This window comes from Canis aureus, chromosome 6, assembly GCF_053574225.1.
Source record: "Canis aureus isolate CA01 chromosome 6, VMU_Caureus_v.1.0, whole genome shotgun sequence".
In the NCBI taxonomy this organism is placed as follows: Eukaryota; Metazoa; Chordata; class Mammalia; order Carnivora; family Canidae; genus Canis; species Canis aureus.
The window spans coordinates 69811826-69830869 of NC_135616.1; the positions used below are offsets into that span (position 1 = coordinate 69811826).

General features: G+C 35.8%; 1 protein-coding gene across 8 annotated transcripts in view; it reads right to left on the minus strand.

Moving 5' to 3' along the window:
* Positions 1 to 659: 659 nt before the first annotated feature.
* The window catches only part of RPS6KC1 (ribosomal protein S6 kinase C1), a 179985-nt gene continuing 161600 nt past the window's right edge, over positions 660 to 19044 (minus strand). For all 8 annotated transcript variants that reach the window (XM_077902148.1, XM_077902147.1, XM_077902145.1 and 5 more), the window contains 3 exons: positions 13555 to 13637; positions 12093 to 12188; positions 660 to 1625 (listed from right to left, as the gene is read on the minus strand). In XM_077902148.1, coding sequence (XP_077758274.1) covers positions 1515 to 1625; positions 12093 to 12188; positions 13555 to 13637 — 290 coding nt within the window. In that variant the 3' untranslated portion in view covers positions 660 to 1514. The remainder of the gene's footprint in view (positions 1626 to 12092; positions 12189 to 13554; positions 13638 to 19044) is intronic.

Here is a 19044-nt window from a genome sequence, read left to right on the forward strand (position 1 = left end):
GAGGTTCAGGTTATAAGGGAACCAGAAGGAAAAAGGGGAAGTAGGAAAATAGAAAGAGAAAAAATGCTTGCACATTTCCTTTGTTTCACTAAAGCATTTTCGGCTCCCATTTACTTTGATGGGAAGACCTAGCTGATGGCAGATGGAAGCTGTAAAGATGCTCTTGGAGTAGGAATGGGCTTTCACATAGATCTCAAAAACTTGAAGGATTAAAATATATGGAAAATGTTCATTTTTTCTGATGGCTCCTGATTCCAAAAAAGTGACTTACTCTTTTTTCTTTGGATAAAGTTTAAAAAACAGACATTAATGCTTTAAAAACATTTGTAAATTGTTATAAACAAGGCACAAATGCAAGAGCTATCTTGGCAGCATACAGAAATAACAAACAAACGTTTGGAGATGTGTAAAAACTCATATTCTTTCTACATAATGTCAAGTAGATTAGGAGGTCAAATCTGGAAATCCCATCACTAAGTATAAAATAGGATTGCCATTCATTCCACTTAGATGAGAACCTTCGGTTCTTATTATACCAAACCAAAAACCTAAGATGAAGTCAAGTATAAGAAACAGCAGAAACTGCTAACATTCCAAGGTGAAAGGCCATTCTAAAACAAAGCAAAACAAAAAACTTAAGCAATTAAATGAAGCTGAGATTTCAATTTTTATCATGTTTATTTTATAGTCATGATTTCTTAGTCCTTATTAAGTTGATACAATCTGGGGAAATAAATACTCCCTTCCCTTTTTGTTGCATATGTACTTACAAAGGAAGGGGGAAGAAGATATGAGAGAATAGGCAATGGGTGTAGGGAGCAGAAAGATGAACTTGAAGAGAGACAGGGAGTGTTTATATGAACCTTCCGTAGCAGTACCAACCAACAAAGTAGAGGAAATTGGCAACGTGTTTTCTTCTCACGTGGACCTCTGAAAGTATGAATCAACATGGAACCACATTCAGCATACATCAATTACATAGCATTGTGGTACATGTTTTCTATCAGACATGATGTATATATTTTTTTCTCACTTTTTAAGCTCCAAAGATGACACGATTCATGAAGCACTTTTAGTGTATTATTCAGTAAATATTAATTATGATCATATAAACTAATCTTGCTTAGATGAAAGCACTATTAGCTGCCATGTAAAGGTCCTCCTTTCAAGTATCACTTAAATGTACAATTGGAGCTTTCAGAGGAAGTTCTTGAAACCCTCTTTCAGTTGGGTTTACAACTCATGTGCAACACTAAATGCGGATAAGATAAAGATCACCCCTTATTTAAAGGTTTGCACAGAAACACCCCTTGCAAATGTAGCCAATATCTTGTCCAGAGAATAGTGGTAAAGGAACTGTTCTCTTTCAGCCTTTTTCTTTCCACATTTTGTCTAAAGGTCTTTATCCCAATGTCTCGGTGCTCCATCGGTGAGTGTGAGGCAGGGCTGCCTCTGTGCCGGAGATGCCTGTCCCCGAGAAGATCGGAACGTGTGCAGATAACCCCATCTTATGCTCATCTCATCAGTTCTGCCCAATCCACAGGGTTAAAAAATGGGTGAGATTTGATATCTTCAACACCAGCAACTCCAGCACCAAGACGCTCCACAGGGTTGAACTGTAAGAGCTAAAAAGAAAGGATTTAGTAAGTAACAGGAATCCAAGTGATGAATCAAAGGAAATCAAAAATATATGAAAGGAAAGAACTGCTCGATTCAACCCTAGTGACAATGGATTTGATTAATAACCAACTGATGAGATGACCTTGAAAAGGGAGCTGTGGGGTGGTGGGGGTATCGGAGTTCATGGCTTTTCAACTGATTTGAAACATGACCTTGAGCAATTCACTTCGGTTCTCTCAAACTCATAGTGTAATAGGACAGTTATACCTATCCATTTCCTGTTCCAAAGCACATCATGACGTTAATTAGATATTGTGCCCAAATCTGAGAGATCCAGTTACTCCTTCATGGGTGTGCTGAAATAATGTGTCTTGAGACGTTCATGCATCCTCAAATTTTGTTTTTAACAGCTTTACTGAGGGGTAATTTATATAGCATAAAATCCATCTGTTTTAAGTATACAATTCAGTATTCTTAGTAAATTTTAAAAGTTGTGAAACCATCACACAATCCAGTCTCAGAACACTTTGATCACCCTAAAAAGTTTGCTCATGCAGTTGGTGTTAATCCTCACTTCCATCCCCAGCCCTAGGTACACACTGATCTGCTTGTTAGTCTCTGTAAAATGTGACCTTTCTGGATATTTCATGTAAATGGACTCATAAAACATGTTGCCTTTTGTAGTTGCCCTCTTTTACTTACCACAATGTTTTTCAGATTCATCCATGTTATAGCAGGTATCAGCAGCCTGTTACCTTCTATTTCTGAATAGCATTCCATTTGTTGGATATAAAATATTTTGTTAATCTATTCACCAGTTAATAGACATGTAGCGGGCACTGAGGGGGGCACTTGACAGGATGAGCACTGGATATTATACTATATGCCGGCAAATCGAATTTCAAATAAAAAATATACAAAAAAATAAATTAAAAAAATAGACATGTAGATTTTCCAGGTTGAGGCTACAATGAGTAATATTGCTATTAACATTCACATATATGTCTTTGTGTAAGCATATGCCTTCATTTCTCTCACGGACATTCCTGGAAGTAAACTGCTGGGTCATGTGGCAAATTTATGTTTAGCTTTTTAGGAAACTGCCAAACCTTTCTAAAGTAGCTGTACCATTTTACATTCCCACCAGCAATGTAGGAGAGGTTCCAGTCTTTCTACATCCTCACCAATACTTAATACTGTCCATCTTTTGATCACAGCCTTTTTAGTGGGTTTTAGTGGCATCGTACTATGATTTTAATTTGTATTCTCTAGTGAGTAATAATGGTGAGTATCTTTTCATGGCTTTCTAATCCATTCATATAGCTTCCATAGTGAATCTTTGCCCATTTTTATACTGAATTGTTTACTTATCGAGTTATAGGAGTTTTGGTGGGTTTTTTTAGACTTTAAGTAATCCCCCACACCCAATGTGGGGCTTGAATTTACAACCCAGAGATCAAGAGTCATATGTTCTATCAACCTAGCCAGCCAGCAGCCCTGATAAGAGTTCTTTATACATTCTGAATACAAGCCCCTATTAGTTACATGATTTGAAATATTTTCTCCCACTCTGGGGCTTATCTTTTCATTTTTCTTACTGATATCTTCTTAAGTATAAAAGTTTTTATTTTATTTTTATTTTATTTTATAAAAGCCCACATTATCAATTGTTTTCTTTTATGGATGTTTTTGAAGTCATATCTAACAACTCTTTGCCTAACCTGTCATGAAGATTTTCTCCTATGGTTTCTTCTATAATTTTTAATCTCCCATCTATATAAGTCTATGAGCTATTTTGAGTTAATTTTAGGATATGGTATGAAGTAAGGGTCTTTAGTTCATTTCAGTTTTAGCATGTGACTTATTTGATTTTCCCAACACCATCTGCTGAAAAGACTGTTTTTTCACCATCAAATTCTCTCGGCACCTTTCTTGAAAATCAATTGACCATAAATGTAAGGGTTTATTTCTGGATACTCAATTCCAGTCCACTGATCTATATGCCTACCTTTGTTCTAATAACACCATAATTTTCTAGTAATTTTCTAATTTCCTAAGGTGCAAGGTGAGATTTTCATTTGAGACCTTTCTTTTCTCATATAGGTGTTTTTAAGCCATAAATTTTCTGTTATAGGTGTTTATATGCCATAAATTTTCCTCAGGAACTGATTTAGCTACATCTGATAAATTCTGATATATTCTGTGTTTTCATTCTATTAAAAACACTTTCTAGCTTCTTTTGAGATTTGTTTGACATACAGGCTATGTAGAAACATGTTTAATTTCAAAATATTTGTGGACTTGCCAGATCGCTTTCTGATTTCTAATTAAATTGTTATATAATCAGAGTATGTTGTATGATTTCAATCTGTTTAAACACTGAAGCTTGTTTTGTGGTATAGCATACGATCTTAGAGAATGTTCCTTATATACATAAGGATAAGAATGTATTCTGCAATCATTGTTCCATATATGTCAGAGACATTGGATATTGTTGAAGTCTTCTTAATATCCTTGTTGATTTTCTATTATTTATCAAGAATGGGGTGCTGAAGCCTCCATTTATTTATTAATACTGGATTGTCTTTTTTCCCTTCAATTCAGTCAGATTTTGCATCATACATATACAGGCTGTTATTAGAGCATATACATTTATTGTTATATCTTTGTATGTACTGACCTTTTATCACTGAAATATTTTAGCCGCTCGTAAGTCTCTAGGCTTCACATCTATTTTGTTAGGATTTTTTTTTTAATATTTATTTACTTAATTCATGAGAGACACAGAGAGAGAAGCAGAGACATAGGCAGAGGGAGAAGCAGGCTCCCCATGGGGAGCCCAATGCGGGAATCTATCCCAGGACCCAGGGATCATGACCTGAGCCAAAGGCAGATGCTCAACCACTGAGGCACCCAAGTGCCCCTTGTCAGGAATTTAATATAGCCACTTCAGCTCTCTTATGGTTACCATCTGCATGATTGATATTTTCCCATTCTTTTCCTTTCAACCTATTTGCGTCTTTGAATTTAAGGTGTGTCTTAGATAACTGAATCTTTTTTACCCTATTTAATATTAACTGCTTTTTGTTTGGCATGTTTAGACATCCATGTTGAATTGTAATTATTGATGTGGTGGGTTTAAATTTGCCATTTTCTACTTGTTTTCCACCTCTATTGTTTTTTTTTGTTGTTGTTGTTATTGTTCTTCTATGGCCTTCTTTTGTGTCAATACTTTTTAATACACTACTTTAGTTTCTCTATTGATTTTTATTGTTTTTTTAGTGGTCACTGTAAGGATTACAATAGCATCTTAATTTATCATAATCTACGAGGTATGTGGGTGGCTCAGTCAGTTAAGCATCTGACTCTTGATTTCAACTCAGGTCATGATCTCAGGGTTATGGGATAGAGACCCACGTTAGGCTCTGTGCTGGGCATGGAGCTTGCTTGGGGTTCTCTTTCTCCTTCTGCCCCTGTCCCCATCCCCTTCTCTAAAAAATCAATAAAATTTATCAAAATCCACTTCAGATTAATATTAATTTAATTCCAGTGAAATGTAGAAACCGCTCCACTATAGCTCTGTATCTTCTGCCATCTATTATTGTCATATATGTAATATATTTGTATGTTATAAACTCAACAGCATGTTATAATTACTGTTTCATACAATCCTATGTCTTTTAAAAGAAGTTGAGGAAAAAAATGAGGGGGAAAAATCTTTTGCATTACTTATATTTTTTATTATTTTTTAAATTTATTTTTTTAAATTTTTTTATTGGAGTTCAATTTGCCAACATATAGCATAATACCCAGTGCTCATCCTACCAAGTGCCCCCCTCAGTGCCCATCACCCAGTCACCCCAATCCCCCGCCCACCTCCCCTTCCACCACCTCTTGTTCATTTCCCAGAGTTAGGTGTCTTTCATGTTTTGTCACCCTCACTGATATTTTCACTTATTTTATCTCCTTTCCCTTTATTCCCTTTCACTAATTTTTATATTCCCCAAATGAATGAGACCATATAATGTTTGTCCTTTTCCGATTGACTTATTTCACTCAGCATAAAGAAGATGTGGTATTGGTATACAATGGAATATTACTCAGCCATTAGAAACAACAAATACCCACCATTTGCTTCGACGTCGATGGACCTGGAAGGTATTATGCTGAGTGCATTACTTATATTTTACCATTCCAGTACTCTTCATTTTCTCCTACAGACTCAAGTTACTAAGTGGATGGTGTCATTTCCTTTCAGGCTGAATTCCTGTATATTTCTTGTAAGGCAAATCTAGCAATGAATTCTCTCACTCTTTATTCAGGAATTTATTTCATCTTCATTTTTGAAGGATAATTTTGCTGGATATAGAATTCTTGGTTGATAGTTCACTTTAGAATTCTTGGTTGATAGTTAACTTCCTTTCAGCACTTTGACCATGTCATTTCACTGTCTTCTGTCTTCCATTGATTTTATCATCATCATCATCATCATCATCATCATCATTATTGAAGTACAGTTTCAGGTGTACAACTAATGATTCAACAATTTGTACTTTACTCAGCACTTTCCACAGTACATGTAGTCACCATTTGTCACTATACAATATTATTATAATATTACTGATTACATTCCCTACTCAGTAATTTTCATCTTCATGATGTATTTATTTTATAACTGGAAGTGTGTACGGTCTTCCATCATTTTTGATGAAAAGTCAGATATTAAGATTTCCTTGTATAAAGTGAGTGGGTTTTGTTTTGTTTTGTTTTTTGCTGCTTTCAAGATTGTCCTCTTTGTTTTTGTCTTTCAATAATTTGACTAGGTGTATTTTCCTAATTAAGGTCCATTGTGCTTCTTGGATGCTATCAATATTTGTCATCATATTTGAGGTATTTTTAGCCATTATTTTTTAAAATACTTTTTCCTCCCCTGTTCTCTTTCCTCTCCTTCCTGGTACATTTGATGTTATCTCATAGATTTGTGTAGCCTTGTTCATTTTTTAAAAAATTTTTTTGCCTTTTATTCAGATTTGATCATTTCTATCATTCTATCTTCAAGTTCATTGATTCCTCTCGCACCTATCTCAAAATAGCTGCTGAGATGCTCTAAAGCAATTTCCCCCTAATAAATGCTTCACTTCAATTACTGTATTTTTCAACTTGAGAATTTCTATTTTTTAATATAATTTGTATTTCCTTATTGAGAATTTCTACTTGTTGATTCATTATTGTCATACTTTCCTTTAATTCTTTAAACATGGTTTCCTTTAGTTCTTTGAACATATTTATAATAACCACTTTAAAGTCTGTTAAATTCAACCTGGGGACATTCAGAGTTAATTTCTACTGACTGCTTTATGAGTCATACTTTTTGTTTCTGTGTATATCATATAATATTTGCTGAAAATGGGACATTTTGGATGCTATATTTTAGCAACTCTAGCTCCCAACTTTTTTCCCAAGAAGACCATTATCATTGCTATTGGTTGGTTTGTTTTTTGTTTGGTAACTTCTTTCAGCTAGATCTGTAAGTCTGCTCCTTCCATCACTTTGTAGTAATCAGCTGTTGCTATCTCTGCTCATTCTTTTTTTGTTTTTATTTTTGAGCTTCACTTCCTAGGGACCATCCTGTGTGTGTACAACTTAGTGGTCAATCTGTGATTGAAAAGAAGTTACAATACACCTCTGCCCCTAAAGCTTCTGTCCTCTGCCAAAGTGAAGGAGAACACATTAAAAATTTAGGTCACTTACAAATCTCCCCTGGTTTTTACTTTCATTTCAACTTGGGATATTTCCCTTTTCCTATATGCATGCACAAAACCTCAGGGTTGGTTCTCGTGGCCTGCTTCAATATGGAAGAAACTTCACACCTGACCAAGCAGAGAAAAGAGAATGGGAGCAGTCCAAGCAAAATTGCCACAGACTACCACTCTTCATTCCCAAAGTTTGGCTGTTTTTCAAGTATAAATACTTTACAGATTGTTGCATCCCTTTGATCAATTTCCAGCCACTGAGATGGTTGTTTTTGCCAATTCTGTCCAATGTTATAACTTCCTTTCTCAAGAAAGAATTTGCCAACTCCCTCATATGGCTATAGCCATTCAAATTTGAGAATATTCCTATAGTAAGTAACTTTTTCCACAGGATTTAGCCAACTGCAACTGAAAGATTTAAATGATTTATTTACATTAATGTTTCTATACATTTAGGAAATCCCACTATTCAAATTCAACCAAAACTTCTGTTTCTTCTCTTTTTACCTTTATTTCTATTTTTTCTTTCATTCACTATTCATTAATTCAATTATTTATATGAAAGATATCAACTGATTTCCTATTGTGTGTCAGTCCACTACTTTTTTAGGCCTTTACACCTCTATCACCAGCAGTTGCCCCACCCACTCTTACTTTAGCAGCCCTATAATTCCACACATGCTTCAGCAAATAAAAATTACTATGTACTATGAATCTTCACCATTGCCCTATCAATAATGACAGAAAACGGGATCCCTGGGTGGCGCAGTGGTTTGGCGCCTGCCTTTGGCCCAGGGGATGATCCTGGAGACCCGGGATCGAATCCCACATCGGGCTCCTGGTGCATGGAGCCTGCTTCTCCCTCTGCCTGTGTCTCTGCCTCTCTCTCTCTGTGACTATCATAAATAAATAAAAATTTAAAAAAATAATAATAATAATGATAGAAAACACTGATGTGACACTATGTGCCAGGCATTATTATAGTTTAATTTAATTCACAAAAACTCTATGAATCGTTACTATTCTCTCTATAGATGAGAAAAAAGAGACTCAGAGAAATTAAGTAACTTATTTAAGATCATACAAGTAGTAAGTAGCAAAGACAAGATTTGAATTTAGGCACTGTGGCTCCAGAATCCATGCTCTTAAACATAACATGACACTGCCTTCTGAGTATGTGATCTGCAAATACCAAGAATCTACTACTTCAATATTACCAAATACACAAGGGGTGTGAAGCATATACTTCAAAAGACTGTACTCAATCTTCTCACTTGAAATTGTTATATCTAGTATTCAAAATGACCATTGTTTATTAAAGCTAATTGCTCAAAGAATTTTAATATTAGATATTGGAAAAAGGTGTTAAGTGAAAAGCTGCTATTATAAAACAAACATTGTAAGAATATCCCAAATATATCAAATTCATTTTCAAAATCCGACAATTCACGTCTAACTGATTGAAATGTGGAAGGCATCAATTTAATATAAATTTAAAATATCGAACACTTGTAAGAATTACATATAACTATAGCATATTTTTTAATATTTCAATAAACATATGAACATGTAGTTCTTTCTTTTTCACTGCAATTGGCTTTTCCACCCCTATTTTTTTCCAAAAACATGACCTCATTATGAAATTTCAATAAAGGTTCCTATTTTGACTTTTACTAAAGTCAATTTAATTAGTTCATGGACTTCACTACAAAATGTAAATATAAATCTATAGGCAAAAGTATAATTACGACTATCTTGTTTATCCTGCCATTTTAAATACTATAGCAGGCCTCAAAAAAGACCACACAAAGATTCTACTGCTTAAACAAATGTGTCAGTCAGTGGCAAAACCAAAATAGTCACTGCCAGTATCCCTTCTCCTGAAGAACACTCAGGCAATAAGCTAAACAATGAAGACCCAAAAATTTGTTCTGAAGGTCTATTTTCTCATGTAATATTTTTCAACTGACAAAACAATTGTGTCATAATTAACTAAATATACACCAAAATTAACTAAATGTACAGCATGAAGTATAAACATACATGCTCTGAGGATTTGTAAAATATAAGCATCTTTCTTTTAATTGCATTTAAAATGTAACTATGTCTACTTTAGCACCATTCACATGACTGAGATGACTGAACCGTGGGGACAGGGGATCATGAAATCTAGGAAGAAAGCAAGGAGCTGAAAGACTAAAGGGGGAAATCTTCCCAAAGCAGAATAATTATTTCCATATAAATCATTTTGTGATTTTAAAAAAATGACCCCTATGACCTGTGAGGTAGTGGAAGAGGAAAGTCAAAATGACAAATGGCTAATCATGCCTAGAGACCCCTTTTCCCTTTCCTGATGATGTTTCCTCAACATGAGTGGTAGTTTCCTTAGGCCAATGACAGAATGCTGATTTACTATATAATATATACATATCTGTACTGGAGGATTTAACATACCTTAAGCCAAGATTCCTTTATAACATAATTTCTAATAAGAACAGGAGCAGCGGATCTTTATAAATTAATGTAGGGAATTCTATTCTCAGTATTATATAATAATGACATTAAGGAGAGAAACGAACAACAAAAAAGCACTTGCTAGCCTTCCTCAAATTATTTAACAAAAAAATACTTGGAATTTATCTTGTGCCACAACAAATAAGATGAAATCAAATGACAGCTGTCCTTTTTTCCTATTAGAATGAAATGTATTCTATATCTTTGCATTACCTCTTAATCCTTTTGCAAAGTGCTCAAAGGTATTCTCATCTCATTTCCAACCTGGTTATGTTTCTTTGTTTTACATTCCCCGGGAAAATTGAATCTTCCTGAAGCACAACTCTGATCCTCTTATTTTTCTGCACAAAAACTTCAAATACATTTTTTTTTTTTTTTTTTACTGAATTAAGTATGATCACTCTTCCCTGGTAATCATGATAACAAAACTCCATAAGAGAACTCCAAGTTACCTTTCCACACCCATCCATGACTATTACTCATTCCTATATCCACCCCTCCACTCCAGAGAAACCAAACTTCTCATTTCTTACTTTGGATCTTTTGGACTCCTTTCCTTGTTGAAGCTGTTCACCCCACCTAGCTATTCCCCCCAAATCCCACCTTGTCAAGCCAAAATTCTAGGGCTCCACAAAAAATAACATCCACTACACAAAAACTTTCCTAATGCAATCACTTCATCAATTATAACCCCTCCTTACTTATCTTGACTTGCCAGAGTAGTTTTTAAACCTTTGACAGCTTTGATCAAATGCATCCATAATATAATTATTTGTGAGTCTTACCTTTGTAGCTTACAGCACTATATCTTGCATATATTTGTGCATGTATTTGAATGGAACCCAAATCACTCTTCAAGAAAATACTAGGTAATTCTCTCTTTTTTTTTTTTTTTTTTGGTAATTCTCTTAATATATTCTTCCCTCTCCCTTTTTATTTAAATTTTGTTTTCTCTGATTAAAGAAAATAATTCCGGTTTCATGAAACAAAAATGTTAGTTCTTGATCTTTTTCAAATAATTTTTCCCTTTATGTTTCTCATAAAACTATAAGGATTTGGGGCAGCTGGGTGGCTCAATGGTTGAGCATCTGCCTTTGGTTCAGGTTGTGATCCCAGGGTCTTGGGATTAAGTCCCACATCAGGCTCCCCACAAGGAGGCTGCTTCTCCCTCTGCCTATGTCTCTGCCTCTGTGTCTTTCATGAATAAATAAATAAAATCTTAAAAAAAAAAAAAACCTGTAAGAATCCTAGGCATGACAATTCTTGCTGATTTGCTGTTGAGCCTATCACACCTCATTACTGACAACCCTCAGTATACTCTCTCAAACTCACTATTCAAAACTAGAGGAGCATCTTAAATGCAAGGAATCCATTTAAGAAGCTCACTAGAGTTCCAAGCCTATGTCTGGAATACTGAACTTTAATTATCAATAGTCTCTCTAAAACTACTGAAAATGTACTAGCTGACATCAATGCCCAATTTCCATCAGTGGATGAAGCTAGGAGTAATCTAACTTAGCAAGATTTTCTAACACCACTTTTCTCCAAAGCAGCCTAAGTAGCCTATTCCTAAATTTCTAAATATGAATTAAAGATTGAAAATATGGGACCCCTGGGTGGCGCAGCAGTTTGGCGCCTGCCTTTAGCCCAGGGCGCGATCCTGGAGACCCGGGATCGAATCCCACGTCGGGCTCCCAGTACATGGAGCCTGCTTCTCCCTCTGCCTGTGTCTCTGCCTCTCTCTCTCTCTCTGTGTGTGTGTGTGACTATTATAAATAAATAAAAAATAAATTAAAAAAATGTTTAAAAAAGATTGAAAATATTCGGTCAAAAAAAAAAAAAAAGAAAGAAACAGTCATCATACATGGTTACAAAATGTATTAGCAGAAATTGAGCAGCTCCAGATAAGCTAAAAACAATACTTAAATCTCACACCTACACAAATACATGGAATGGACTAAACGGTAGCCTGGATTTTTTTGGGGGAAAAAAAAAGACTTAAACACCAATAAGCTTTAACTGTTCCCTCTGACCTCACTAATACTTAAATAATAGCAGGAGCCTAACCATACACAGTAGTAGTTCTGAATTTGTAATTAGTGATGAGTCTTTCTTGCCCCAAACTAATTTCCTTAAGGTTTTATAACTATGGACTCTGCTAATTTGCATGGTTGATATATTAGGCCAGTAGGTCAATTAAATTACCTGTTGTATGAGTGAGCGAGCCTCTTCAGAGACACATTCTGGCATGTTCAAAGTAGTATGAGTATTTATTCCTGCTGGATGGCACTCAACCAGAGTCTGAAATAATCAACCAGGTATACTTCTTATCCCAAATAACATCATATTCTGTTCTATCACAAGATTTATGGACAGCAAGACAGAAAGCTCAACAACCATCTTAACTGGAGGTATAGTAATCAACACAGTGTCAGGCTAAGGGCCATGAGACTACAGAATTCTAACTGAAATGAAGGCAATCATCAAAATCACAGCATAAACATAAGCTTAGTTATACAGGGAATGGCTCATAATAGAAAAGTTTACAGATCCTGGAGACCCGGGATCAAATCCCACGTCAGGCTCCTGGTGCATGGAGCCTGCTTCTCCCTCTGCCTATGTCTCTGCCTCTCTCTCTCTGTGTGTGACTATCATAAATAAATAAAAAATTTTTTAAAAAAAGGGGGATCCTTGGGTGGCGCAGCGGTTTAGCGCCTGCCTTTGGCCCAGGGCGCGATCCTGGAGACCCAGGATCGAATCCCACGTCAGGCTCCTAGTGCATGGAGCCTGCTTCTCCCTCTGCCTATGTCTCTGCCTCTCTCTCTCTCTGTGTGACTATCTTAAATAAATAAAAAAATTTAAAAAAAAAGAAAAGTTTACACTATACACAAAAACTAAAAAAGGACTTGATACCTCTGAATTGTTTAATATTCTTAAAAATCTAAGTTTAGGATTGGTTAATAATAACACTCTATATTAATAGCACTTTATGTTTTAATTGTACTTTAAGTGGTTTGTAACAATCCACAACAACCTTAAGAGTTCAGTATTACCTACATATTCAAGGTAAATGACTACTTACAAAAGTAGGGCTGCTCATTTCCTCTCTCTTCTTTCCAGGGGGTAATGTGCACCAATAGTCTATTAAAGTCTATTAACCTCAAACATCTTACTTAAAAGTTATTGATCAGAGAGAATACAAATTCTGTCCTTAAGCTAGAACAGATAGGATAAATTTACAGTATTGAGAAAAAAGGTAATGTTACCTTTTAAATCTACATTCATTTGCTAAAATGAGAATTCCCTCCTGCTTTCAAGCAAGATGTTTAAAACATCCAGAGAATTCTAATACATCCTTATATGAACATTACAGATTTAATGCTGTTAAAACTGAATCACAGAAAATGAAGAGAAAGAATGTTTAGTCATACACAGCTAAATACTAACATTATGACATAACAGAATTTTTATTTATTCAATGTAATACAATTCTACTTTTAAAAAAATCTGGAATCTAGATAAACTTGCATTTTTCTGCCTTTTTTTAGATCAAAGATTTTCTTATTTAGTCCCTGATCTAACAACTAAAGGCAAAGGCTAAATGTTCTCAATTTGAAATCAAGGTAGCATCTGGGTAAACTTATTAAATGTCCAGGTCACTGCTTACCTTGCCAGTGAGAAGTTCAAAGAGGACAGCACCCAAACTCCACCAATCACAGGCTTCTGTTTCTTCTGTGATTGCTCCAACCTCTAAACACACCAAAAAAGGTTGATATTAAAATTCCAAAGGTCAATTCAACTTTCAAAATTAACATGTATTAGCAAGGTGACCTTTTTAATGCTGAGAGAGCATATACTAAATACTACTGGGCTTTCAAAATTCCTGAAAGTTACTTATCCTCTTTGGTCACCTACTGTGGTTGCACTTTTTTTTTTTTGATGCAGTCATATATTAAACTGAGACATTTGTTCTTTAGTTGATAGAGGGACACCTTCAAGAAGCTACACTTAAAAGTTATATGAATGTACTAGATCAGCATTTTGCTTAATTTTTAAAATTCAAGAAAGTATAGCCAACTCTACCTCAGGGGTCATTTTTTGTTTTAGAAATAAAGACTGTAGGTTCAGAAGGAACTTCAAAAATTATTTAAACCAGTAATTATCCTTTTAATTACAGATTAGAAGCCAGAGAGGTGAAATGCCTTATCCAATGTCATATAGTAAATCAGCAGCAGAACTAAAACCTGATTTATAGTACCATCTCTCTCCTATACAATCAATTGCTTTCAAGTAAAGGAGGAGCGTGTGAAATGCAAATTTACCCATTTTGATATTTAGAAGTACAGATAGATATGTTGTTTTAAGCCCTAACTGAAACTACTGGCTAAGATAAGGGTGTTTAGGATATCTACAAATTACAGTCTTATCTGTGTTAGCCCTATCTGTCACCAGCACCAGTTCTCGAAATGCAATATGAGTTTTCAGGTGTCATCTTCCAGGTTTCTCCACAAATCAGCAACACTCATTTTACCAGTTCTTTTAGCCCTTATGTCTGTTTGATGCCTTCTTGTCCTTTCCTAATGATATTCGATTAGTCACTTAAGCCTGTCAATGTCTATCCTTTCAGGTCCATTTGGCTGACATAACACACTTAGTATTTGTGTGCAGGGTAACCCACAAATCATAAAAATAATGTTCAAAAGTTTTTAAGTAGTTAGGTTGGAAATCGGAAATAAGTGAAGTGGTGCTCACAAGACCAGCCTTTTAACCAATACTTTGTAAATCTACACCACAGAGGAATTACAAAACTAAGAAAACAGCTTGAGCTTTAAGTCTTGGAGGAAAGGTCAAGTGGACCAGAGAAAGAAAACAAACCCATTCCTATGAAAATACTGAAACTCCTCCTATTCAATATCATCTTCCATATCCTGGCACCTATCCTCTTCTTTTGGAATTCAAGTGGCCTTGAATTATCTCCCTCCACACTAGCCCCTGTCCAGTCTTTCCTCCTGTAGCAGATTGTCTGAAAAACAGAACTACCTGACAAGAGATTTAATTATATATACATTGTGCATATATTTGTGTGTGTATATTTATATGTACCAGTGTGTGTGTTTGTGTGTATATATATATATATATATATATATATATATATATACACCCACGCATCAATATGATGGAATATTACTACCTAAGCACTTTAATTAAAGACTTTATTTACTTATTCATAAGAGACACACAGAGAGAGAGGCAGAGACATAGACAGAGGGAGAAAAGCAGACTCCCTGCAGGAAGCCTCATGTAGGACTCGATCCCAGGACCCTGGGATCACACCCTGAGCCAAAGGCAGACGCTCAACCACTGAGCCACCGAGGTGTCCCTACATAAGCATTTTAAATGATGTATTTATATAAAGTTTAAGTATAGAAGTAAATGGGCATATTAAAATTTTTTAAAAGCTATAAACAATAAAATTCCAATTTTAGAAGTATGTATTTAAAAAAAGACTGGTGAGAAAAATGACAAAATATTTTAGTGATTTGCCTCTGAAGGGATGAGATGTTTATTTTCATCCCTTATACTTATGAACCTACATGAATAGCTAAGTGGGGAATTTTAAACAGAGAGTAAGAAGATATGAAACATTTGGGTGTGCTGGAGCAGGAAGATGAAGCTACACTGGCCAATCCTCCCCAAGCATCTGCCTCCATCCTTTCTCTACCAGGTAAATGTGTTACGTATGAGAGAGAGCATTGGGGACTGGAAATCAGGAGGCCTGGGTGAAGAGCCCTGAGGAAACCAGCTGACCTCATCTGTAACAGAGGGTTGTTAGAGGGTTACATCTGAGTGCCTCTTGGTTAAATTTAGCTCTAACTTCTATGATTTTGATACTCAAAGATCTCTGAATGTAGTGATTCTCTTGAAGGACAACTCATTGGCAGCTTTCACTCAAAGTACTCATGTTGCCCTTCCCAGATTCAAATTCACTGCCCCCAATCACCTTCCCCAACCTCTCCATTGAGAGGCACTGTCTCCTTTGGAAGTGTGCTTTAAAAACTTTAGGAAGGGTACAAGTTCTTAGAAACTTGAGAAAAGTAAAAATATTGACCATAGTCCAGTCATCAAATGACTTCTTGCACACTTCCTTCCAGCCTAAAGCAAGCAATGGATTATATCACTTTCCTGTTCAAAATTCTGAAATGTTGGGTGCCTGGGTAGCTCAGTGGTTTAGCATCTGACTTTAGCTCAGGTTGTGATTCTGGGGTCCTGGGATCCATTCCCAAGTCAGGCTCCCTGCGTGGAGCCTGCTTCTCCCTCTGCCTATGTCTCTGCCTCTCTCTCTGTCTCTCATGAATAAATAAGTAAATAATCTTTAAAAAAAAAAAAATGACTTCAGAGAAGCTTCAGGATCACATTTTTGCTTGTCCCCTAGGGTACCCATTTCATATCACCTCTACAGTCAAAAGTACTTGGGGAGAAAGTTTGAGAGGCACTTCACGAGACAGACAAGATGTATTTCTTTACTGGTTTCTGTGAACTTGCTCAACTACAGAGGCTAAGAATTAGGTTCTAGGTTCATTGGTTTTACACTGCTTTGAACGTCCTCACAATTTTCTGCCAGTGTCCTTTAACGGGTAGATAATGACCATCATACTGCTTCAAATGTGGATTGCCAGTGTCTGATGGGCCTTATTTTGAGTGAGGCAACACAGGCAATAACAAGAGAACCAAGTAGGCCCTAGAGCCAATTACTTCCCACTCCTCCCTTGGCTTGCTCTCTAGTCTAGGAGGCACCAACTGGCATCTGACATCACCGCTGATTTTCCTCTAGTACTGTTGACATTAGTCTACTTTTTGTGCTCCCCATTTCTTTTTCCATCTTTCCTTGATCTTCCCCCTCTTCTTTCTTCCAGTGATAACCATCTTCTTTTCCTCTCCCCTTACTTCCTCTTCCTTCCTCTTGGATGTCAATTGGCTATGCTTTCTGACAGTATTCAGGCCGAAGGAGACTGCTGATCCTAATCTAAGAAAAACTGCTGTGTAATCTAAGAAAAAGTATGAAGGTGCCTAGGCTGAATGCCGTCTATATTCTGACTGGGCCAGTAAAGAAGGATGACAACTTTGAAAAGGTAAATTTTGTTCATGGAAATCTGGAAAAAAGCCTAAAGTTTCAGATCCATCCTCTTAGAATGTAGTTTGAAGCTTTTCAAGATGACTTTATATTAAGCAGGGATTCATTAATTAATGTGAAATTGACATCATAACCCATCGACCTTGATTTTCACAGATGACTCAAAAATACAACAAAGAGTTCTGTATTTAGGTAAGACACACAGAAAAACTTCTTAACGACTAGGAAATTTAAATATTTCAACTGGAGTAACTACTTGTGGAATTTCTTTTAGGATTTTCAAACAGAATTTTCTTTTTCTTTTAATAATCAGAATGAAAGGGAACCCCGGGTGGCTCAGCGGTTTAGCGCCACCTTCAGCCCAGGGCATGATCCTGGAGACCTGGGATCAAGTCCCACATCAGCCTCTCTGTATGGAGCCTGCTTCTCCCTCTGCCTGTGTCTCTGCCTCTCTCTCTCTCTCATGAATAAATAAAATCTTAAAAAAAAATAATCAGAATGAAGGATTTTGGTTTTCTTTTTAACATTAAGGACCAATCATTCTTATATTAAAAAGTAATGAAAAAAAAAAGTACTGATATGGGGCTAGCGAATGGGTGGCTGAGTCAATTAAGCACCTGACTCTTGATCTCAGCTCAGGTCTTGATCTCAGGGCTGTGATCAAGCCCCACATTGGGCTCCACACTGGGCTTGGAGCCTACTTTAAAAAAAAAAAAGATATACTCTGAAATTACATTGCCAAAAAGAAGCCTAAGACTGTGTGGCTGTCAAAACCACTGCTCTACAACTGCTTTACTTACAAAATCTATACAAAACTTAAAGCATAAACCAAGAGTACTAATTTATATACAAAGCTACATGAGGATTGCCCCAAATACTAGGTGGATAGTCATGTATATGTATCTAATGTCAAAAGCAGAGAACATAAAGAAATACCAAATAAGTCTGTGAGACTGTTTTAAAAGTATAACACAGGGAAATTGAGAAATCCCTTTAAACTCCTACCTTGAATTTTGTTAAATCTCTAGGGGGAAAAAATATATTTTAAAGGTTAAATTGATCACTGTTCTGTCCATTTTCAAAATATTTTTCCTATAAAAACCAACGTGCAAAAGCTTCCACACATGCCCTTCCCCTGCTACTACATTCTATATTTGCAATTTCCAGGGTGGTAAAATAGTATCTTTATTCTCCACAAATGCAGCAATACTTACTATAGCATAGGCATTTAAGTGATGGGGGAGAAAAATAAACTATTCTCTAGAAAAACAAATTCTCAGATAATTCCCACAAAAAGTCAAAAAGAGATGGTGTTATCAAACCATCCTAGATTTTTGTGTTTGAATCAAAGAAATGTATCGATGGGGCTCAAGTCGTGCTACTGTTGGATTCTGGCTGAGTATGTCACACTAAGCTTATTCTGAAAATGAGGAGAGCCAGACCTCTAACATTCTTTCTACCTGTTGTTTTATGACCCTGAAAGTGTCTTCAAAAGTACTCATGAGCCTTTCTCAAAATTTCTTCTCCCTCTATTAACCTAAAATGCCCAAAGAGGGATTATGCTAAAATGACTAGCATTCCTCAAACTTCCTTCTTCTCCTTTCTATCCACAGCCACTAGTCCCTTTCCCTAAGAGACCTGGCAGCAAACGAAATGAATCAGTGTCACTCAATCTAATCATTATCATCTTTTAATGTAATAGAGACACAGAATTGGCCCCAGATTAGACTTTAAACCATCTAAAACTTTTTAAGGACATCAAATAGGTGAGAACAGTTTAGTAAAATTCTAGTATTCTCATTTTAGCACTATCAAGTCTCACATTCTAACACAATATAGAATCTTACCAATTCATACTAATGATTCAAACCATCATTTCACAAGTGAATAAACACGTTTAAATAAAACAATAAAGATATCACAACATAAAATGTGCTTTGCCTATCTTTGTTTTACTCATGTTTAACACCTCATAGAACACATCTCAACAAGCCAAGATATTTTTCAGAAAAATAATGCTGCCTT